The sequence below is a fragment of the Besnoitia besnoiti genome, chromosome XIII (genome assembly GCF_002563875.1).
Source record: "Besnoitia besnoiti strain Bb-Ger1 chromosome XIII, whole genome shotgun sequence".
Taxonomy (NCBI): Eukaryota; Apicomplexa; class Conoidasida; order Eucoccidiorida; family Sarcocystidae; genus Besnoitia; species Besnoitia besnoiti.
Window position 1 is genome coordinate 157,717 of NC_042368.1, and position 24,064 is coordinate 181,780.

A 24,064-nucleotide genomic window follows, 5' to 3' on the forward strand; every position below is an offset into this window, starting at 1 on the left:
AAGTTGTCTGCCCCTCCGTTTCTTTCTCTAATCTCAGCGTACTCACACGTTGGCTGTTCCTGACCCTGTCCCTGCTTGCCGCTCTTCTGCACACTCGCCGTCTCTCCCCCTCCCATCCGAGCGTCGTCGCCGCCTGCACTGTCCCCGCTGCTGAGCTCTTTGGAGCCTTTCTGCGGGCTTCCGCCTCTCTGCCTTCCTCTTTTGCGCCATCTCCGCCTCCTTTTCGTCTTTTCTTTTTCTCCCCTCTTTTTGCTGCCTCTCCTTGCCTGTTGCGCGTCCTCCGGCTAGTCGTCTCGGCCTCCTCTCGCGCGGCTTGCTCTCTGGTGAGCGGAGTCGTTGCTTTCAGTTTTTCTCGTTTTCTTCAAATGTTTGCTCGGCGTGGAGGCGGCGACGGCGCGGCGTTCAACGCACTCGCGCAGGCGGCGGCGCAGGCTGCTGCCGCTGCGGCGGCCGGCAGGGGCGCGGGCTCTCCGCAGGCGGAGGAGGCGAGCGCCTCGCCTGCGGCCGCGAAACCCCGTCGCGAGGGAGGCTGGACGTCGACGCCCATCCCCGAGCGCGACAAGCTGCGCGACCGGCGGCGCGACGAGCAGGAGGACGATGCGCGCCGGCGCCGCGGGCGGCCTCGCGAAGACAGCTGGGAGGCGCGGCGGCGCTACTCGCGCGACGAACTCGACAGCGGACACCGGCGGCGGCGCGACGAGGAGGCCTACGAGGCAGGGGGCGGCGGGTTCGCGTCGCGTCGCGCGCACCGCCCGCCGCCCAGCGCCGCGGCGCACAGCGCGCGTGAAGAGCGCCCCAGTCGCCGCGATACGTACGAGGGCGAAGACGCGCGCCGGGCGGAGCGCCGCGCGCGGCACCGAGCCCACGACCGCGACGGCGAGGCGAGTCGGTCGCGCCGGCGCTACTACGACGAAGATGGGGGGGGCGGGAGTGGGGTAGGGGGTCGCGAGGAGCCCGATGCGGAGTTCGACGAGGTGGAGGCAGGCGACGAACGCGAGAGGAAGCACCGGTCTCGCCGCACACACGAGCGAGAGGACGCGCGCGGCGCCCGCGACAGCGAGCCGCGCAGACACAGCCGCCGCGAAGATGCGAGTCCCTCACGCCGAGAGAGCCGCAACGGCCGCGAGGGGGAGGAACCGGGCGGCAGCGAGCGACGGGGCGGCGTTTCGCCTGGCGCCTCCCACGACGGCGTGGAGCGTAGGGAGGCGAGCAAAGAGCCGCGGCGCGGGCACGCCCCGCGACAACACTGCAGCAAGACAAGCTTCGGTGTTCAGCAGAAACCATTTCAGAACTTGACCTACGTGCGCGGCCGCAGCGAAAGCTCCGACCCCGAAGAGATGCCCTCGCGCCAACCAGAGACCGACGAGGGATTCGACGGCGCCGACAAAAAGGTAAAATTTCAGCCCACGCGGCGACCACCAGAGCCGAAACGCAGCCGCCAAGACCAAACAAAAAACACGCGGGGGCCCATATATATATATATATATGTATATCTTTATATATATGGATCTGTATAGGTCATAGATATTTACAGATATATTTACAGATGTCTGCAGATACATTCATCCGTGTAGATACATATCGCCTAGATACAGTCCTGCAGTCACCGCGTGACGGCATCTTTTCCCCTAGTATCTCTTGTCGGGGGATCGCGCCTTTGTTTTGTCTGCACGCTTTAAAATTCTGATGCCTCGCTCCAAGCGGACCGTGTGCTGCGGGATTTTAAACGCTGAGACGCGCGCGGCGGTTTCAGGCGAGTGGGCGCCGCGTTCAAACCGATTCGCCTTTTTCTGGATGCGCCTCCCCTGTGTGCGTCTGCATTCTTCTCGCGTCGCGGCGGAGATCTCTGTGGCGGGTTGAGGACGTTTCGAGTGGGCTGCGCGTGTTGGCTGGTTTCTTTCAGGCGGGCGAAGGCGCGGAGGGCGAGCGGAGCGGGGACGCCATTCCTTGGTGGGAGAAGATCGCCGCGCAGCGCCGAGGCCGCGGAGGCGGCCGCGGTCGCGGCTTCCGCGGCGGCTACCGCGGCGCGGGCTCCAACTACCCCGGCGGCGCCTCCCCCGCGAGGTGAGGAAACATGTTTTGGGAAGCAGTCGCGTCCTCCACGCTGCAAGACATTCCTACTCATAGTGGCGTACTGTGGAATAGCTTCTGTCAGCTACACCCGCCTATATGCACGTCCTCCGCGTGCGCACGCGAGCGCGATCCGCGAGACGCCCGAGATCGATGGGCACACCCATGCAGAACTGCCGACTAGACGGCGAAAAGCCCAGGTGCCTGCAGGCCCCCAGTCGCGTGGAAGTCCTTGCACAGTGCCTATGCCTCCACGCACCTGCAGACATATTTTTTTGCATTCACGTATGCATATTCACATGTGTCTGGCTGTGTATGTCTAAATGTATATGTATACTTGTATATGTGTTTATGCGTAAGTCTATGCAAGCGTCAGCTAGACGGCGGCGCGCACGCGAGACCAGACATCACGGACGGAGACAGCCGCAACACTTCCGTGCGGTTCCGAGTTTGCTCGCGATGACTAGTGGCGGCTTGGCTGCCTCTGCCTCCATCGAGCTCGAGCGCTGCGCGTGCTGTGGCTTGTCAGGGTCAGTTCGCGCCGGCAGCCATTCTGCGAAGAGGCGCCGGCGGCCTTGGCGCGAAACACTTCCCAGGTACACAGACGCGCCCGTGCCTGGCTTGGCAAACGGGACCGCGGCCTTGGGGCGTAAAGCCTTTGCTCTCCTGAGGCTATCTAGCGCCAGTCCTTTTCTGCCTCCACACACAAGTGCGTACACTTGTCAGTATGTGCATATGTATCTCCATATATATGTATATGTGTGCGCAGATGTGTGTATATGCCAGCGCCGGAGCGGGCACGGGGTTGGTCTCTGCGTGCATGCAAGCGGCTAAATTCTTGAAGCGAGATCGCTCCCTGCGCGAAGCCCATGGTCGCATGCAACGCTGCATCCGAGTGTGCGCGGAAGTGCCCAACTGCGGCATTTTCGGACTTTTTTGCTGCCGTCTGCGGCCTTTCCTTCGTTGCGAGACTCGCGGCGGATGTCACATGTTTCCACCATTCCTTTCGGTCCCGCTGCATGGTGGGGAAGCGGTGCCAGCGGGCTTTTTAGCAGATTTTGCGATTTCTCATGCGCTTTCGAGGACGCCGCAAGAATTTAAAAACTCCTTTCCTGTGTCTGCTCACTTCGGTGCACTCTTTTCAGCGGGAACAAACAGCGAAGACGCGACAGACGGCGGAAACCCGCCTCCTCAGGTTGGTTCTTCCCGAGGGACTTGATTCTAAACGATAATAATAATAATAATATAATAGAAATAAATATAAATAAATCTGCGAGGGTTGGAGATTCGACCCGTGACCGTGCGCTTTCGGTTGAGTTCGCGGAGCGTGCCACGTAGCTGCTTGTGAAATCTCCACAGAAAAAGATTTCGCCTGGCCCTTCGCTTTGAATCTCTCTGCGGCTAAACACGCTTCCCCGCATCTATCTATTTATCTATCTATCCATCTGTCTATTTACTTATCTATCTATCTGTGTCTATCTCTATCTCTCTCTATCTCTGTATCTCTATCTCCCTATGTATCTATCGATGCTTTATCACATTTCCTCGCGCACACATGAAGACACGTATACACACACACATAGCCGTTATGCTTCATTCCAAGCTCCCGTTCTAGCTGTATGTACCCATATCTTTCCATCTTCATACACGTTCATACAGTTGGTATATTGGTAAGTTTATATGTATCTTTAGGTATGCTCATGCCTCAGGCCCCGTCTGTCCGTGTGCGCATATCGGCGATGCTTTTGCGGAAAGATGCAAGCTGCAAGCGACCCTGCGAGGCCTTCCCGCGCGTGTGCGCTTTTTTGGTTTCAGGGAGGCGTCTCGCTGTCGTCGCCGCACGGTTGTTCGGGTTTCTTCGTGCCGCAGCCGGGCTTCCCCGCGGGCTCCGCGCCCCCGCGAGGGCCTGCGTCTGCGTCCGGCGAGTCCTTCCCGCCGGACGGCGTCGCGTGCGGGCTCTTGGCACGCCAGGACGGGGCTTTCGCGGCGCCCGTGAGCATCCAGCTGCGTCCCCGCGCGCCCTTCGCCCCGCCGGCCGCCGACGACCGCGAGACCTTCCTGGGCGAGAGCGAGAAGGACGACTGGGGGGACCCCGGAGCCCGCCCAGTCGTCATTCTGGGCCCCCGGGGAGCCTCGCGCGGTCCGCCGACCCCCGGCTTCCCTCCAGGCGCGCAGATTCGAGGTGAGGCCCCGCGCGCGGCTGCGTCGTACTCGGGGCTGGGGGCGAAATGGGCGTGTGGCTTGAGAGCTCTGTACACCTCTTTTTGGCGTGCAGCGAGAAAGTTTCTGAGTACCTTTTTGGCGTGGAATGCATGTGGATGTGCCGTGTGTGGCTCGAGTTAGAGGGAGGCGCGGGCCGCCGTCGCGTTTGGGAGGAAGGCCCGTGGCAGCGAACCTCCCTGTGGAGGATGCCGCCACACATCTCTTTTTGTAGGTTTCTTTGCACCTTTTTCGCAGTGGACACTGGCCCCATTTTTGCGGGCTTGGGCGTTCTGTGTGTCGGGAGAGCGTGACCGCGTGCTTCTTTCTTCCGCGTGGTGTCTCCAGGCCCCGCGAGCCCTCCCGCACCCCACGGGCCAAACACCGCGGCGCTGCCCTCAACGGGCTTTCCGCGACCGCGCCCGCCGCCGTCGGGCGCGTTTCCCGAGGGCGACGGGTCGTGCGTGCCCTTCTCGCCGCGACCGCCGTTCCCGCCTTCGCACTTCCCCGCGCGGGCGCCGCCGCCGCCTTACGCCTCGCACGCGCCGCCGCGGCTCGACGGCGGCGCGGGGGACAGTCTCTCGCCGCCCGACGGGCTCGCCCCAGCCGCGGTCCCCGTTGTGTTCCTCTCGGAGAACCGGAGCAAGCGCGGCTTCCCCGCCGCGCCAGCCGAGGAGGCGTGCGGCGCGGCGCTGCCCCCCAGCGGCGACGCCTTGCCAGGCGACGCGCGTGCGGAGGAGACGAAGCAGGCGCAGGGCTTGCCGCGCGAGGACACAAAATTCGAGGACTCCGCCGCCCCGTTCCCGTTCGCCAACGCCGGCGGCGGCGAAGCCGCGCCGCCGCCGAGCGTGCTGAGCCTCGGGGCGTTCGCTCCCTCACCGCCGCCACCCCCGCCGCCCCCGAGCGGGCCTTCGGGCTTCCAGGGTCCGGGCTTCCCGTCCTTCTACGGCGCCGCCCCGCCGCCAGCAGGCCCGCGGGGGCCGTACCCGCTTCGCGGCGGCGAGGCCTTCTTTTCTGGGACTTCGTTCACGCAGTCGACGCCCTTTGGCGGGCCCCCAGGAGCCCCCGCGAGCTTCCCGCGGGGCGACCCGCCGCTCGCCCGCGCGCCGCCGCCGAACTTTGTCCCGATGCGCGACCGCGAGGAGGAGTGCCGCGAGGCCGACGATCCCAGCTGCATGCCCTTCGCCGAGGTCCCCGCGGGTCTCCCCGAAGAGCCCGAGCCGACCGGCGAAGAAGACAAACTTTTCTTGTGGCTCGAGAAGGTGAGGCACGAAGCAGAATACACATCGAAAGATGTACAGACCTATGTCGATAGATACACCCATATATTCGTAGATAACCCTAAACCCTATAACTATATGCCTATATGCCTGCATGCGGCCGGATACTTTCGAGAGGTCCCGTGTGCGAGGAGTCAGGGAAGGGCAGGCGCGCATGATGAGTAGACATTCGGGCCTGCAAGCGCATGTTTGGCAATACAACTGTATATATATTTCTACATGCTTTGTGCTTGCGCGGCTTCGAGAGAATGCGACCGCAGCGAGCACCAGGCGGCTGTAGGAGGCGCCCGTGCGGGGGACTAGGGCGAGCGAGGAGACACGATGTGGATGTCGAGAGCTGCATAGGCATTCCCTTGCTCCCCCTATCTAACCAGAATCTAGTGCTTTCGGTCTCAAGGAATGCACGCTTCCTACAACAATACAAACACTGGGACGCGAAGCATGCCAGAATACTGTGACAATCTGTATGAATGCGTGGCGTTCCATTGCATTCTGGCGCGTGACCTGCTCCTTCGCAACGCCAGAAGCCTCGGGAACACGCTTATGTTTTCACGGGGCATGCAACGATTGTTTTGCGTTGCTTCTCAGGAACTCGCGGCCGTTACAAACGACAAGCTCCTGGCGGAAGTGGGCGACGTCGTGTGCTTGGAGCTGGTGGCTGACTCCGTTTTAGGTGAGCGGAGGAGAGAAAAATCTGCAAAACTTTCATCGAGAAAATTGTGGGACTTCAAGGGCGTCGTCTCGGCCTCGCCAGGCGCCCCCTGGTGCCTGTCCCGTCTAGACAGGACCCGGCGGCGCGGCGCCGTCCGTGTGCCTGGTTCCACTTCGTCGCGGCTTCTCAATTTGCATGCATTTTCTCGCCGCTGCTTGCGAGAGAAAGAGGTGTTGTGGCAAGATGAAACGTTTCGTTCTAGCCTAGATGGAGACTTCGGTGGTTCCATTGCCGGCCGACGAGCTCTCGAGACTCATGCGCGCCTCCGTTCCGGAAGCAGAGACAGTGAGGGTGCCTCACTGTCTCTGCTTCCTTATACCGTCGCATGCCGGCTCTAGCAGACTCGTTTGCTTCGCGATCGGTGACGCATTTCTGTGTGCGCCATTTCGCGTTCCTCCTGGGGCGTTTTCGGCGAGGCTCTGTAGATTGTTTCACTCTGTCGCCTTCCGCGTCTCTGAGCCCCTGCTGCACTCCGCGTTGGCCTCTGTTTTTGCAGCGGAGACGCTTTCTGAAAAGACTGGCCTCGCGATCCCGCGGCACGCGCCGTGCCCTGTCGACGTCTCGCGTGTCTGTTCGGGTTCGTCTTCGCTGTCTCTCTCGCGGATGCCGGCGGCGGCGCTGGCGCTCCTGGAGCAGCTGGCGGCTAGCGACGACGAGGCGAGCCTACTGGACGGCCCCGCGGCTGCCGCGCGCGGCTTCGCGTGTAGGCCTCTGTCCGCGTTCTCCGCCTCGCCGGTCGCGGCCGCTCTCACAGGCGCACGGCTGCCGGCGGCAAGCGACAACAGTCTTCTCTTTCCGCAGCTCGTGCGGCGTCTGCGCGAGGCGCCGCGTGCGGAGGCGGGCGACAAGCGCCAGGAGGACGAGGATACCGACGCGACGCACGCGCCCGCCCCAGCGAAACGCCAGCAGCGCGACACCGACCCTCACCTGCGAGCCGCGCTTTTGCTCGGGAGAGCAGGGGCCTCCGCGGCCGAGGAGACGCGAGCCGTGAGCGTCTTCGCGCTGTCGTCGCTGCCGAGCCCGGGGTCGCTGGTCGGCGCGGCGGAGCCCGACGCGCCGGAGACGCGTGGGCTGCGCTGCCTAGAGGACCTCGGGTGGCAAATCGACGCGAGAGGCCGCCTCCGCCGAGCGGAGAAAAACACGGCGGCCGCGGCGGATGCGCCTGCGTCGGCAAACGACGAGCAACACGTGTTCCACGATCTGCGCGGGTACGAGATCTCCGAGGGCTCGGCGTTTCCACCGCTTGCGCTGTGGATCTCATGACTCCACGACTGAAGAAAAGGTCCCGGCGCGTCCAAAAAGAGGTGCCAGAAGCCCTGAGAAGGTGAAAAACCTCACCTAGGGCCAAGGAAGGCTGCGCCAGAACCGCAGCAACAAGCTCGAGAGTCCGGAGTGCGGTGTCGGGGCTGGAAGATTACGGAGGAATTCTTTTGGATTGGGGGAAGGGGGGGGGGGGGGCACTTGCAGGCTTCCAGGGAGAGCAAATCCCTACACAATGCGGCGCTGCGTCACGGTTCCTCCCACGATATTTCTCAATGCGTTCTTTTCGCTCGAGGGATGTCCATCCAGGGTCCCTCTTCGTCAGTTGTCTACACACGTGTGAAGTGTCTCGTTTCTCTTCGTTTTTCTCATTCAAAGTCCCGCGCTTTTGCTGCGCCTGAAATTCGTCTGTGCACCTTCTCTGACCTTCGCCTCTCGCTGGCCGTTCCTCCGCTGTCGGGGGCCTTGCGGCACGCGGCCCCCGTTCAACGAGTTTCGTGTCCCCTCGTCTTGTTGAGTCCGTGCATTCTTCACGGGTTGCCCTCTGGTGCTGCTGCGATTCTCGTCTGGATCGCTCGCGGATCCGCAGTGTGGCGCGCTGTGAAAGTGCGTGGAAAAGCGAAGCGCGTTGCCGCCGAGAAAACGCGGAGTCGCCACTCGCTAGCGTCGTGTATCAGCTAACCAACTAAGTACTCAGACACCGCATGCAGTTCCTTGTCTCTTGCCGCAAGCAGCTGGCAGCGAAAATTGGAACGGCTTTCGTTGGACTGAGTGGCCGAAGTAAGACTCCCAGGCAGACCATCCTTTTTTGCAGAACCTCTTTAGCCGTTTTTGCTGGATTTCTGGTGCCGCGCTCGCCACCGTTCCTCCCCAGACAGAGGGTGGCCCTAAGACTGAAAAAATGTTTACGATTCGATCGAGTGCGTCATTGCGAGGCTCTCTCGCTTCCCGCCGGCACATTCTTCGCGTGCAGAGTGCGTTTTCTCTGCGCGACACCGCGTCTCCCCTCCCCCGATGCTGGTCTACGGTCTAGCCTCCTTCAAGCCTTTAGCCATACTTTACTTTTCGCGATGATGCTTAGCTACCGAACCGCTAACACCCTGAAACCAACTCAAAGCGCGGGACGCGGTCTTATCGTTTCAGACGCCTATAGCACAGGCGTCACGCGGTGACATCGCACTTAGCTAGGACGGCCTCGCACATTGTTAGTTACCAGACACAGGCAGCAAGTGTTTCTAAGCAACAGGGTAGTAGAAAACTCGAGTCACAGATGACACTTTCTGCACAGCGCTGAAGGGTTCAGGCTTGCCCGTCTCTGCTGGGCTCCGCCCCGCGTTCGCCTGTCAAGCCCCGTGCTTTTTTCCAGACCCAGAAGCTGATGAGCGGTTCGCGGCCAGTCCTCTACAGGCTCCCTAATTGCAACTCGGCCTTCAGTGCGCTCGCCGCCCTTGGCTCTTCGGCGATACTAAGTCGAGTCTTGTAGGCCCTGCGCCGCGTCCCGTGGAGCGGTTCAGAAAGAAGTTTGAACGACCCTTTCGGCTACGCAGAAACTGACGGCTACATGACCCACTGTGCGCCACAGATTTATGAAAAAATTATAAACCCCAATCTTGAGTCCTACCTGCTGCAATGCCTCTGCCGGAGGACGCCAGCGACATCCGACGTCGAACTGTCTGCTAAGCGGCGGGCCCATTCTTGTGCGACCTCAGGTCGCTCAGCTTCAGCTGCTGAGAAACTTGGACGGAAATAGTGCCCTGCGGCACGTTTTCTCCGAAGATAGGCCGACCCATGGGCCTGCAGTCTCATAGGAAAGACTGAGAAAATCCCGTCCGAGAAGCAGCGTCTCGCCAGCAAAAAAATATCTGAACAAGAAGATCCGCGGCTTGCTGGGAGAAGCGCGAGGCGGAACACGCGCAGGCAGATGCGCGGCTGAACATCGATAAATACGAGCTCTGTGTAGAAAAAGCAACTTGTCCGCAAATCGAATGCACAATCCATGCGTGCGTCTGTCCACACATATATATGTTCCTAGATGCGACTGTGCTTCGCACAGAATACCCGGAGTGGCCGTCCAATTAAGAGGGGCTGCGCGTAGTTGAGAATGTGAAAAGTCCACTCTGTGCGCCCTTGTGTCCAGGCGAACAAACCACCCGCGGGAAACACAACGATGGCACCTTAAACTTTGAAGGCGAAGTGCGGAGCAAGGTGCGCCGGAGGAAGAAGGACGCCGCAGTGCCGGCGCAGGTCGTCCTGAGTAGGAACGCAAGAAGCAGGAAGAGAAAAAAATACGATGGCGGCGCAAGCGCAGTGCTCAGGAGACCGCAGAGGGCCCAAAAGCCTCTCTGCAGCCGCGCGAAAACGCCACACAAGAGAAGAAAGAAAGGAAACGGCACACCGAGTGGGGTGTCGAACAAGGCGACACGAGACCTGCAAAGTTTCTAGGGCTTAGGGTTTAGGGAAGGCCCAAAACGCAGCGAACGGAAACACATAAGAGAGAGCCGACACGGCACAGCGGAAAGGAGAGAGCAAAAGCACGCCAGCCGCGCACCTAGAGAAACCGGACCGCGGAAAAAGCTTACCAGCGGGCGCTCGAGCCACTCCTCGACGTAGACCAGATGAAGCGGAACCTTCACTGCATCAGCGGCCGCCCACGCCTGTGAAAAAAGTGCAAAAATTAGGGGGGCAGCAACGATGACTGTCTCACCTTTCTGTGCCGCGCGGCTCGTTCCCTCAATCACCGAGGAGCCTCGGGACGCTCGAAAAAAGAGCTGCTGGCGCGCGGCCGCCGACCGAGAAGAAACTCCACACACGCAGTTGCGGAGCCGAGAATCACAGGAGAGACAAGATGGCCGCACGAAGAAAAAACCGACCCCAACGGCACGTGAGACTGCAAACGCGGAACGCGCGTCAGCCGGCGCGAGGCCAGCCGCAGCCGCGAGAGGCCGAGCGAGTCGCGGCGCAGGGAAAAAAGCAAAGCACAACTCCCCCCCTTTCCGTTTTTTTCCCGTACCCAAGGCAGAAGCTCCGTGAGCAGGGCGTGGCGCGGGTACAGCACCCGTTCGCCGCGCGCCGTGCGGGTCTCTCTTTCTCGATCTGCGCCGTCGAGCCCCGCCGCTGCGTCCTCGACCACGAGGTGCACAGAGGCGTTCACTTTCGAGAAAGTGGAGGCTTCTTCCCCCGTTTGAATCCGACGCATCTTCCCCGCGAGCGCTGCACCGACCACCCGCCCGTCCGTCGCGGCAGCCGGAACGTGCAGCTGCAGCACCGGAGTCGCCAGCGACCCGAAGACCGAGGCGAACAAGGTCATCTGAAAAATTTTAGGGAAATGAGAAAACAGCGCGCACTCTTCATTCCGCGGCGAAGGCAGAGAACCACCAAAACAGGCCACGGAAACTTGCAGAGAGAGGCCGACGCGGGGACGCTGGTGGGAAGACCGTGGGGCTGGACCTGCGGCTGCCGCCCTCCGCGCCAGGAGGGCTCAGCCGTGCACAGAGCCGCGGGAAAGAGCCAGACAAAGACAAGAAGAGGAAAGAGACAGACACGGAGCACACAAAGGGAAAGGAGGCACGCACCCAAAAGAACCGCGAGGGGCGGAGGAGAAGTTGCGTCCTCCTGACTTACTATATTTCAAAAGTAGTGATATACATTTTCTAAATAATGTGCGACATATCAAGTCACTACAAAACTCCGTTTACCGTCAAACTCTCAAGATTCAAACACCGGGCAACCCTACACTCTTAACAAAGCCGACGAGACAACGCACAGAGAAGGCGGAGGGCCGCAGGGACCACCACCTCCAAATCACCACGCTGCAAGTCTTACCGGAAGTCCCGTCTGTCGAAACTCAATGAGCTTCAGCGCGACCTCCGCCGCCACAGAAATGCCAGCGCCGTATATGGTATGCATGAAGTCGTGAAGCTGCAGCGGAACGCAGCAAAGTCCCACAGACTCCAAACAGTGCCCACCGACTGCGGCAAACACTCCGAATACGCGAACCCAGGATCCTCAAATCACGGCTCAAAGAGATAGCGACCCGAGGGTGGGGGCAGACGAGGCACGGCCACCGACGGCTGGACATACCGAGGACCGCCTGAACAGAGAGAGTCCACAAAGGGCGGAGTTCGCAGCTCTCGACCTTCGAGGCAGCCCCGGGCAACACGTGAATCACGCATCGTGCAGCGCGAAAAACAACAGACGCAAACACGGAAACACGCGTGTATCCACCGGCACATGTACCACAGAAGACACCGCATGAATTGCAGATGTAGGGAGACAGCGGAACTCCACACGCGAAAACACTGTTTTGCTCTCCTTGCTACGCTCCCTGGGAACGCATGCGTCGACCTACCGCTGCCTACGACCCGCGAGAGCGAGGCGACTGCAGGTGCGCCCACATCGCCTTTCTAGCCCCAGAAAGCGTAATGTCCACGACAACAGGGACTGCGGACGAAGGCAACTAAACTAACACTAAGAAGGCGACTACCAAAGTGAATGTCATGATATTCGTACAGCTTGTATACAAATGCCGTTAGCATGATCTCAAAGTACCAGAAGCCATCGGGGAAGAGACGCCCAGTCCACCATCGCACTTCGTTCGTGTCGCTCACTTGTCTGTATCGAGTGAGGACGTAGGAGAGCTCGGGATCGTCCACGAAGCGCACCGGCTGCCGCGCGCCCGCGTGCAGTTCGTTCCCGTCCATGAACTGCATGTACGCCCAGCTGAGAGGAAAAACGCAGAAAAGGACCAAAAATGGAACAAACGACCCGGGTGGGAGAGGGGCAGCGGAGAACTTTACGCTTGAGCGCTCGACAAGCACAGCAAGAAACGGGAACACTTCTCTGCATCAAGGCTTTCTACACATTTCGACATCCGACAGAAAAGCTAAAAATAGAGCAAGCGACGACGCCGACACAAATGGGTACACTCTTCAGGAAACAGACATCCGCCCGCGAGAGGGCCTGAATACGCTAACACCAGCATATATATATATATACATATATATACGCATGGGTGTGTGTTCGTTAGAGAGCGCAAGTGCAGGACAGACCGGCAAGCACCATCCGGGTCGCCGGCAAGCGGCGACACAGACAGGAGCCGGTGGCGCGCGACACGCATATTTATCCATTTCGCTATGCACTTCTGTACCTCTCTCTCTCCACGAGTGTGTTTAACTGGACACGGACGCCTGTGTGTGTCTGTCTGTGTCCGTCTGTCAGCACACATTATCAACCGCCTGCCCAGTACGTAGCGGCACAGGCATCGATCTCTTGATCCACTGGGCCCTTTAGAGAGGCGTGCATCCATACGCACCCATCTGGCCCTTTCTACGGCTCGGCTATCAACCGCGGAAGGTTTCGATGGCGAGACGCAGGCAAACGACGGAGGCGCGCGGATGCGCCGCCCTGACAGCCAGGCACGTCGCCCGACGCAGGACCCCCCCCCCCCTCTACGGATCAGACAGGCACCAAGAGACGGAGGAGACACGCGCGCAGTTTTACATGCCGGGAGGCCCTGTAGGAGACCGCCAGCGAGCGGAAGCGCGAACCAAAGAGATCTTTCAACAGCACGTCGAGAAGCCGCGACAGTTTAGGGTTCCTAAGCCGTGTAATTATACAGGCAGAGATCCAGCCTGAGCCGGCGAGGCGAAGCGCGCCTACCCGAGCGTGTGTTGCGGAAGTTTCCGAAGCGCGGCGTAGTCGAGGAAGCGATCGTCCAGCAGCGGCTTCTTCTCTAGAATGCGTCGCCCGTCCGGGTGCTCCCTGAAAAGGTGAACCGACAGCGTCGTACACATGCTGCAGATGCTGCACATGCTCATCTGCGCTCGCCTGTGCCGCCGCTTACGCAGGGGTCCTGTCTCTGCGGCCGCGCGACGAGTGCTTCCTGTAGGCACTCCGAGGCCCTCGTGCTTTCCAATCCTTCGTTTTCTATCTGGCGCGTGCTTTTTGCCCCGTTCGCTTCGAGCGGTCGGCCTGCGCTTCTGTCTCTCGAGATGTTCGCACCCCACTTGGCACGCAAATCCTCTGAACTTCGCATGTTCGGTCTCCATCCCCTCCTCTCGGTCGCCTCCCCCGTCCCTTCTCCCCTCGATCGCCGTTGCCACGGCCTCGCTGCCGTTCCTCGCGCCCCTGTGAGCGATTCGCTGCAACAGAAAAAAAAGCTTCGCGCGTCTCTTCTCCGGCGCGGCCTACCACATCTGTCGGTGGAGTCGCTCCAGCGCGCCGTCGCTGGTTACTTCTGAGAGCGTTGCGACGTGCTCATCCTCTGTGGGCCGCGCGAGGGCGCCGTAGGCGGCTTTCGCGGCGATTTCAGACTTTCGCAGGAGGCGCAGCGAGGCGCGCTGCAAGTCGCGCAGCAGCTGCGCGCCGAAACCCGCCGCAGCTGACGCCAAGCCAGAGGGGGCCGACGCAGCCGCAGCGGCAGGGACAGCCCGCGCGGCCTCACCATCGCGGTCTGTCCTGTCGAGCGCGCCGCCGTCAGACGGCGGGAGAAACGAACGCTCAAAGTCCCAGACGAGCCGCGAGGAAGGTGCAGAAGAAGGAGGCAGTGCGGCGCAGGCAAAGGCCGGGGCGGGAGGCGAGGAAGAAGAAGGAGAGGGGGCAGACGGCGGCGCAGGCGTAGCCCCCCAGGCCCGCGCAGGAGGAGACAGGGGGACGAGAGGGCTGTGAAAGAGCTCGAACTGTCGCTGGAAAGCCGCCTGACTTCGCTCAGCGAGACGCACGCGCGAGCGCGTGAGCATCGCTCCCCGAAGAAGCACGCCTCCCTCCATGTTGCTGCGTGCGGAGGAAGAGCTCTTTGAAAACCCACAGCAGCACCCACGCACCACCCGCGGAGGCAGGCGCCCGCGAGACGATCCCTTCACGTCTCGCAGCCAAGGCGGCAGCCGCGGACGTCCAGCGCCCAACTAGCCGCGTCTAAACCTCGGGGTTTTCACAGTACGGCCCCGAAATGGAAAGGCCTTTTCAGAGACTGGCGCCCTGCCCGAGGAGAAAAAGCGCCGGGGTTGGGAGGGCGGCGCGGAGACTGCGCAAGGCCTGCGAGCGACCTGAGGAGGAGCGAAGCCTTGTTGCGAACCAGGCACAGAAAGATCGCGGAATGGAGCAGGAAAACAAATCAAGTCGAGTGCCTCGACTTTGCCTCGCGTGCGCCGCGGCCGTGAGGCTTCCGCAGGAGGTCAAATCGGCAGCGATCGCCAGAAGAAGACACCGCCGGAGACAGACGAGAGCCCGGAGCGCGTCGCCCAAGCTGTGGCTAGAGCCCGCTGAAACGCCTTCGCCTGCCTGACCTTTAAAACGAAGAGAGACACGCCGTGAGAGCCTGGAGGAGGGAAGAGACGCGCAGGGGAGCCGCGGGAATGAAGGAAAATGCGAGGCGCCGAAAGCGCGAGCTGACAGGCTCGCGGGTCTGGTTGCCAGGGAAAGCCCCGTGCATGCAAACGCGGTGCTTCGCCTTTTAATCGTCCTCTCGTCGCTTGCAAAACGAACCCGCCTCTTCACAAGATAGAGAGCGGCGGAGCGACTCGCGCACACATGGAAGAGACACGGGCGAAGGATAGGCGAAACCGGATTTTTACAGAGAAAAACGTCAGGTGTGAGAAAAAAAGGACGACCATGTGCGCTCACGCCGCGCAAACAAGGTCAGCCGCTGCGGTCGGTGTTTATGTTTGAGCGCCAGCGGGCGGGCCCCCTGGAGGTCGCGGGTGTCCTCAGCGAGGAAAATTTCGTGTCTCCCTGCGGGTTGCGCGTGCGCGCGTTCCGTGCGCTTTTACGAGCAGCTGCGAAACCGCACACGACTCATCGGTTTCGGGTCTCCCCAAATATAATGGAACGTCTCGAATTCGCATTCCTGACTGGAATAAAGCGGCACAGACACACGAAGGGCCACGATCTGTTGGGCTACCGCAGATGGAGGAGCTCCCACACTGCACGTCAGCTTTTATCAAAGGCGGCGTATCCAGCGGCCAACCGCAGAGCTAAAATGTGCTTGTGCTACGGTCGAGGCGGATTGGCAGCAGCGGGGCGAGCAATTCCGTTGCGGGCGCACAGCTTGCCGCTGCCCACCACCCTCGTCAGCAAGAATCGGCCGCCACGCATGCGTGTGCTTAGTCACATGGAGAACGTTTTCTTTTTCTGAGTGACTCTCGCTGCTTGTGTAAGGCGACCACCCCTCAGGTCGTGATACAAAAAGTATACAGCCATATAGGCATCAGGGACAAGTAGACCTGAACCCTCCTTCGCGAGACGTGCCTGTGTAAATGTATCGGGGACTCGGGCACCTCAGGAGAACCCGACACGCGGGGGTCGTGTTCTGTTGCTTAACTGCGAAGGTCGTGTTGGCGACACAGACTTTCCGGGACTCAGAGTGCGTAGTTGCGCTCAGTTCGTCCCCTAGGGAAATACGCCATGCCCCCAATTCTCTTGCTGTACCGCGGATGTGTTGGAGAGGGAGTGCACGCCCTCCACATATAAAACCTGACGTGCAGTGTGGGAGCTCTTCCATCTGCGATAGCTCGAGAACGGGTAAAGGGCGGAACCGCGCGCCGCTCAAGAGCCGACATCTGTTCCGCAGACCTTGCCTCCTCTCCGGATGCCAGCGACGACCGCCGAAAGAATGCCTGTCGCCTGCAGCACCCGAGAATCGCATGAACGCACCCAACACAAAGCGTCACCGAAGGACTGAACAAGCCTCAGTCGGTAAAGCCTTATGTTGCACAGTGGTGTCAGGCGGCGAGAGCGAGGGAGCACACTGGATTCCAGGAGAAATTGCAGAGTGCCAGCACTTCATAAGGAACTGAAAGGGTGGGGTCTCCTGCCACTCTCTCGGTTCACGCCGTGTCGACATCTCTTGCTGAAAACAGATGCTTATGCAACTGCGGAATGCCTGGGGGGATGAGGGAGGCAGAAACGAAAGCTTGCTATGCGCGGTGGCCACACAGACGGTTGAAAAACAACCGTTACTGTAAGAAGAACAGTCCGTATACTTCGCTGGGTGTCGACTGCCTTCCTTCCCTTCTCTGGCAGCAGTCAGAGCCCACGTCGGCACTGCAGAAACTGCGTGTCATTTTCCGGATGGCTCCCGTGATTCTGTTGCGCAGGTGCGTCGCGAAATAATCTACGCCATGCAAATTCATCTTGTCTCCAGCTACGCGGTCGTAGGTAAGCTAACAATCTTCAACCTGCAACTAGTAAAACGGGACTTTCCTGAGACATGGCGAACAGAGGCAGGCTACGATCGGACCAGTAAGCCAGCTGGCAGTACCTACGTTCCCGCTGGAAAAGTTGACTCCCTTACGAGGGGCGCTAGAAGGATATCCAAACGTGCCGTTACCAAGAGTTCTCACTCCGCACTCTTCAAGGGGGCTCCGGCTGATGTCGGACCCCCTTCACGCGTTACGGTAGACAGTCACGGACGTATTGAATGCACGCCGCGGCTCCGGGGGTGGCAGGCCTTTACGGTCGCACTGTGCCGACTGCTGTGAACAATCAGTAAGCGTGCCCACAGCAGCTCGGGTACTTCCAGACCCAGCCAGAGTGACTCCTCAGTCATGCGTCTCTACTTACTACTGGTTCATCAGCTAGACCCGCATACGACCGAGCGGAGGAGCTTACACCTTGTTCGATGGGGAGCGCGTGACGCTAGTATTCAGCCTGATTTCCTCGTATTTCCGGCATCCTCCACGCGATTTCATCGCTACAGTCCTCCGCTCCCAAGTTGATCGTAAGGAAGAGACACAGAATGTGGGTTTGGCATTCGAGTTCGAGACACTGGAAGGTGGTAGCCGCGGAGACGCTCAGACAAACCTGCTGGCCCAAACGCGAGCTTGCTTCGGGCGGCTTCTGTGCAGTTCGCCTTCACAGGCCCTCGGCTCCTCACAGCGCCCTGTGTGCACTGCCACATTCGCATGATATAGTGTCTCACTTTTCCACCCTGCGTGCAATCACTATGTGGAGGTGTTACCGTGCCTGTTAGTCCATTTTGGGAGGGCTGCGGTCCCGGTACCTGCTCTGAAAGAACACAGTGCGCCTCGTACTAGACGCGGTCCCGCAGACAGATGGCGGGCCGTTGCAAATGAACCCGCTCGACTGGGTCCCTTAAATCACAGAGAGAAACACTATGGTTTGTGCCTACACAGGGGGACATAAAAATAAGGCTTCCAACAGGCGCGCCGGCGTTGAACAGACAGACCGTGGCAAATGACACTACTAACCCGAACCGCGTGCGCGTGGACCGTCTTCTGAGGCGGCGACGGCGCGGATCGAAACGAAAAACCATCAACCCGTTCCAATCGTTGGCAGGGCGCGCTACGGCTTTCATATCGCCGTGGCCACACGTAGTATCGGTATGCCTTTTTTTCCTTCCCTTGTCGGTCCAATGTTTGTGACGGCTGTGGACGTCCCGGAATCCAAGGAGGCACTCGTGAGGGAGACAGCATTCGGTCCTTCATCTGCAGTATCTACAAACGGCGCTTCGGGTCAGAGAGCACCACCTCGTGGCTGTCACCAAGTACCTGCCTCTGTAATCGCTACCGGGGCGCCTTCGACGACACCACTGCATACGCAAATAGACGAGCTTATGAAGCAGTACGCGTTCCACCTGGCTATACTACGATGAGTGCGTAAGAAGCTTGACGCCTTGGCACAAACTGAGGTTTCGTGGAGGAAAGCCGGCATCGTAGCGGAGGGACACGCCTCGGAAAACGAGGTGACGCTTGTCGGGCGCTGTATCTCTAAACCGGTTAGTACTACTAGCTTCTTCTCCTGTTATTAGTACACTGTTTTGTGTCGATCGCGCACCGCTTATACTCCGCGTGCCGCTGGCTCCGCTTGTTGGAACGCACTAGTCTTCGTGAGCCTTACGGTACAGGTTACGGCCAATACCTATATCTTGCACAGCCCACTTTTTTCAAACTGTCAGGCTGTAGGTGATGAAATGTCAGGCCCGAGCTCATCCGGAGAGGCCAGACGATTTGCCTCCGCACACTCGAAGGTGACGTGGACTTCGACACAAGGGAACGGGGACAGGGCGAAACCGGCGGAGACGCTGGCGGTCGGCGTGGCTTGTAGATCGCCGATTCGAGTACCTGAATGCAACGACGTGGGATTCAACCCGACACGTCCATGAGCGACAGACGTGCTGTACGAGTACCTCTGAGCGCTACGCTTTTGACACGAGCGGGAATGCATACGAGAGACAGGCCACTGAGCCCTTCCATTTCAGCGTTTTCCGCAAGCGCAGGAGAGGATGAGTCTGCAGACATCGAAACCATTAACCGATGGGTTAATGTTTTGGCACGCAAAGTACATAGGAAGCAGATGACTAGGCGGCGAGCACTGAGGCGACCGGCGTCGATGCGGCAGCAACAACGAGATACAGAAAACAACTCTCACTGGCGCCTACCAGTACTCCAGACGTGGCTGCCAAGCTAAAGTATCATGAGACAACAACAAGAGATAAGGGGTGGCTTGCTGTAGAGCTCGCTTCGGATGATTACGAAGAAAAAGATGACACTCGCATGGTTCCACACTGAGGCAGAAGACTCAGCGGCAGAGGGCTGCTACGAAAGAATTTCTGAGGGCAGCCAACGCCTCAACTGCAAGGGCCGAGCGCAGTCGCTTGCTTTCGCCGGAAAGCCGCAGACCGGTTGAGGAACAGTCAACATACCTTCACCCGGGTACGTTTCTGTTGCTGAGTGGGCTCGCCACTTGCTCCCCCCCCGCGAGGGCAGAGGGTATGCGAGTGAAGGTGATGACATGGAGCGACATATAGATCACTCAGATACCACGAAGAGCTACATTTCAGATCAAGGACACGTCTGACAAGCAATGAGAAAGACAGTCTGCGGTAGTACATTCCGATTGATTTGAGAGACAGACGACACGCGTCTTTCTGTGTCGGCCTAGTGGCTGGCGTTACTGAACGCTACCTGTACGTCGTGCAGTTGCCGACGCGCCTTCCCCGTTCATCCAGTCACGCTCACCAACGCGGGAATCCACACTTGTGTGGCAGAACGCGCCGCTATCAGGAAGGGGTCTGCCGCCTTCAAAACGGCGGGGCGGCTTAGACACCTCCCCGGGTAGCGCGTTGATCGTTCAACTCGGAAGGTAGGTACCCGGACCGCTTTGCGTTGGCCGCCAAGGTGGAAATAGAATGTTGACTCCCGAGGAGGCGCTCCAGTCGGAGACCACCGAGTCGTACCTTGGGCCACCAGCTCCGTCTCGCGCACAGTGCATATGGCGGCGTGACGGGAGTGTGGAGGAAGGGACCGCGTTAGAGCTCCGCAGTAGCTTTGCCTCAGTCGTACCAGGATTACACTCGTGAGATACATCCTCACGCAAATAATCAACAAGCATTGAGTGCGCGACACAAGCGCGCTAGCTCACACAGCATAAGCTGGGAGTGTGTGCCACTCTGGCTGCTTTGCGAGTGCAGGTCGCCACGATGTGGCCAGCTTCTCCCTCTCTTCTCAAGCATCATCTGCAGGCACAGCGCACGCCTTGACGATACCGAGTACCCATATGTCTCCATCAGCAGCGACGCTGCTTCGCGGCTTGGAGTGAGACGGAGAGGGGACGCAGCAGGGCCCTGCACCGCAGGCGGCCGAACTGAGGAAGGCTGGGCGAGGGGGATCGCGCCGAGATCCCTGTTACTCTCTTGTGCAACACTCTCACGTACTATCGCCTCGGACGTGGCCACGGACTGGGCACGTTGACGACCGAAAGCCGTGCCCTGATTGCGACGAATCCGGAAGTCCGGCGCTCTTGGGTCTGCCCTACCACACCGCGAACGCGCGCTTTCAGTGCATCCACGGCCAGCGCATTTTCGCCCGTAGGGTAACCGAGGAAGTGCGCCGGTGGGACGATCTCGCTGCCACTGTCCTCACAAATGAGGCCGGGTCACTCAACCCCGCTGCACGGGGGCCATGGGATTTACCCAGCGCCGCTGCCGGTTCTCCCTGTAACCCACGCGTTTTCTCCAACGTCTCACTTTGGGTTCGCCCCTGCTCCGACGATGGTAGGCCAGTTCACCATAGTGCCGGCCGGATTACCGACAACGGCATGGCCAGTTGTTTTTGTCGGTGCACCTACGTACCCACAGCGCACGTATCCAGACTGGACAACTGCAAACCGACACCAGCCTGTACCGTGGGAAAGTCGCCCTCAAAGCGACAGCGGAAAAACGGGAGAGTCACACGACTATGGAAGTCCACACTCGCGATGCGAGTAAGCAGAGTTGCGAACAACGGCCAGGCCAGACAAAGACTCATGTGGATATCATCGCTTATTGTATCAGACGTTGACTGTAATATTCGAGGGCTTGCCTTTCGCAGCCTAGGTGTCCCCGCGAAGCAAATGCCCTACGCCTGTTTAGACGTGTCCAATTTAGGCATCCTTTGCACTGCAAGCCGGAACAGACTGCGCGTAATTCGCTTCGGCGTCACCGAACATAGGTTTCAACAAAGACAAGTGCTCAATGGTCAGGGGTGGAATTTCATGGCTTTTAGGTTGCTGAGGCCGCACTCCGGGAAACCCGAACAAACTGTTGCTGTTCGCGCTCTCTTCAGCTGCATCTTTCAAGCAGCCTGAGGAACTGGGAACTACGGCTTGCGCACCAGTCGCGAAGGCTCATGCTGACGAGACTGGTACCTTCGTTCGCGGGAGATTGTACCCCGGTGTGTGGAAGTGCGAAGCTACACGCTGCCGAAACTAGCAGCGACCTCCGACCGACGATACAGCATATTCCACAGCGTATTTAGTGCCGAGTAAGTGTTCTTTGTGGACGGGTATAGTTCCACTCTGCAGCAGGAGGAGCAGGTTTGCCTCGTATCATCAACAGTAGCGCTTGTGCTAGGTTCCAGTGCATAGCGTCACTTCTTGTGAATGCCATACGGCCGGGAGCTGTGGCGTGGTCACGTATGCCGACAAGTAGTTCTTCGTCACACTGCCGCTGCAGTCCGCGCTTCGAGTGTTGCCACCGGAGGAGACGTGTACATGCGTGCCACGTGGTGCCTGTCTCACCGCGATGTGAGAAATCATGCTTGTCTACGGTGGATCGGGTGCTCTGCCACTGACTCATTTAAACTGTGCGGAGTGCCATTTTCCAATGGACTCGACGTAATACAAGGCAGGCGCGAAGGGAGACGTGAAGAGTGGTTCCTCTAGCACGGAAAGTCGGTAGCACATGGCTTTTCCGTGCCCGCTCGCGTGGTTGGGTTGCGTGCGTGCGTATAAACATACCCGCAGCTGGGCCTGCGCATCTGTGGAGGCCTGTAGACGCGAGAGTACCAGAACTGCTACGCACAGCGGCGAGCACGTTAAGTGTTCACTTTGAGAAACCGCCAGGGATGGCCAGGGTTTCGTACAAGCGGTGAAGCATGTGGTTCACGTTAACGAAGGCCCACGAAACAGAAAGTCCTTTCCGAGTTCAGAGGCATGGAGAGGGCTCTGAGGGGGAAGGCAACGCGGGGGCAGCGGCTAAAAATAAGAGAATTTGTCGCTGATGGAACGTTTCACCTTCATGCGTCGACATGGTTTGTCCACACAGTGATCGGAGCAGGGATGTCCAGCCATGTTTCACGCCTTAGCGCTGGTGTCGCCGAATGCAATACACCCAGGGGGCAACCCAAAAGGGTGTCACCGAGGCCATGTGAGCCCCTCCGCAATCCTCCTCGCAGCCTAATAGCTACCGCACAGATAGCAGGCGGCGTTCCTGTATGACTTTTACTTCGTTAGCCAGACGCAGCATGTCACTTCTGGTAGGGACGCGGGTCAGACCCCAACGGGCCACGATGTGGAACATCTATAAACTGGCTGCCTCACGTGCCCCTGCCAGGGGAGCGCAGCAGGGCAGGGGATACGGATATTGCTGCTTGGAGTTCCCGCTCCAGCCAGCACAGTGCACCTGTCGGGTGCTCGGCGCCTACGTTGTCTCCAGGAGGGCCTATGGCAGCAACCACGACCGCTGGCGACGACACCACGCACCCAAGAAATGGGAAGGCGTGCGGACCACAACAACACCGGGGTTGCGATACTGCCGGATTACGAACCTGTACGATTTGGCCCGTTCTCCGGAGTCTGTGGAACACCGACGCTGGACCACGTGTGCTCAGCAGCGACCCTACCTTCTACCCTATTGACGCTAATTACGGTTCCGCGGCGTGTTACTTACGCTAGCCCAGTATCCAAGGTCGTCTGACCAACCGTGTGAGCGGTACATTACTTGTACCGCGCGAGGACAACACCAGGAGGGATGACTAAGAATCGGGACCGTACATTAGGGCCCCATGCTACCGCTTCTCTTGTAACATAAACTCACTTCTGGCAAGCCCAGAACCTACGGTCCCTCACTCAGCTGGGCGTATACTCCACGAACCAGGGGAGAAAAGCACAGTTTTTTTGATGGCTATGGGTGACGACACACGCGGCCTCATTTGCTGCGAAGTTTCTGCTCGCGGGATGCTTGCGGACGAATTCCCGTCGCATTTTCGTGAACGTACTCTGGCATTCACGCCTCGCTGTGCGTGACAGCTGCCACGACTCCATCACGGTATGCGCTCTTCGGGACACCCATGGAAGTCTGTGACTACGCAAGTTCCCCCTTCGGCCCTTAATGCCTGCGCAACATAAAACCTAGTTTCCAGCTTAATCTTGCGGTCGCCTGCTTTTCACAACTCCCCTTGTAAAACCTTTCGGACGTGTTTGCGTAGCGCTCCCGTCAGGCTTTCACGTGCAGGTTCTTACTGCTGTTGCTGCGCTCAGCTCTTCAAAACGGGCACTGCGCGACAACTGATCCGGCGTCCAGTGCGGTCATGAACTTCGTACGCTCCGCACCATCGACTTACGGAATGGCGCCGGCGGGCGGCGCTAAACGGGTTACCCCGGTTGAAGTTGTGATTTACAGGTTGTTGTAGGCATGTCAACTCAACGGAAGAGCGATTCTACACCATGGTGACATCGCTGAGAAAAACAGTGTTGCTGCCGTTCTGCTTCATGACACCATTGCGTCTCTGTAAGCTAGAGCTATGCCGCTCGCTTTGAAGCATTGTCTGTTCGCCATAAAAGGAGGTGAATCACTCTTCCGCGGCTCCGAAGGAAAACTGCCCATATCATTTGGGACAGGGGAGAGTCACTATCAGGCTCGTCATTGTCTCCATATTCGTGGCCTGAATCCTGCTGTCTTTGTGTGCTTCGATCAGTCGTGTTTGCGAGTGCCTGCAGGGCGGGGGGTAGCTCGCTGTGTATTGACCTCGTACAGCTTACCGCGTCCATAGCCAGTCGCATTAGAGGAGAGCCACTCAGACAGACACATATACATGCGTGATGCCTGCACACTTGCAGCAGCACCAGAGCTCCTAGAGTGCATCCTCCACAGCAGAGGTGGAGCCACTCAGTTGTTGATACATGTGCATTGGCGACAGACGCTTTGCTGCATTATGCCACAGAGGGTTTTGGAGAGGCACACGCTCTTCTCTAAGATTCTGAGCAGGGCTGTACCGGCGCGTGGATTTTGTGGTGTCTATCGTTGAAGTTACAGATGACAGTGCCAGCA

General features: G+C 59.4%; 2 protein-coding genes across 2 annotated transcripts; one reads left to right on the forward strand and one right to left on the reverse strand.

Annotated features, from left to right (window-relative positions):
- Positions 1-365: 365 nt before the first annotated feature.
- BESB_029920 (uncharacterized protein) lies at positions 366-7,524 on the forward strand (the record flags this gene model as incomplete). The annotated part of the gene is made up of 7 exons (XM_029361660.1): positions 366-1,391; positions 1,904-2,064; positions 2,600-2,666; positions 3,886-4,252; positions 4,618-5,531; positions 6,138-6,222; positions 6,758-7,524. 7 exons carry the CDS (start codon positions 366-368, stop codon positions 7,522-7,524), a joined length of 3,387 nt encoding a protein of 1,128 aa, XP_029215127.1.
- A 2,172-nt stretch (positions 7,525-9,696) lies between these two features.
- BESB_029930 (coenzyme q (ubiquinone) biosynthesis protein coq4 protein) lies at positions 9,697-14,288 on the reverse strand (the record flags this gene model as incomplete). The annotated part of the gene is made up of 7 exons (XM_029361661.1): positions 9,697-9,771; positions 10,101-10,175; positions 10,532-10,828; positions 11,344-11,439; positions 12,129-12,240; positions 13,180-13,281; positions 13,711-14,288. The coding sequence occupies 7 exons, from the start codon at positions 14,286-14,288 to the stop codon at positions 9,697-9,699; spliced, it is 1,335 nt and encodes a 444-aa protein (XP_029215128.1).
- Positions 14,289-24,064: the final 9,776 nt, after the last annotated feature.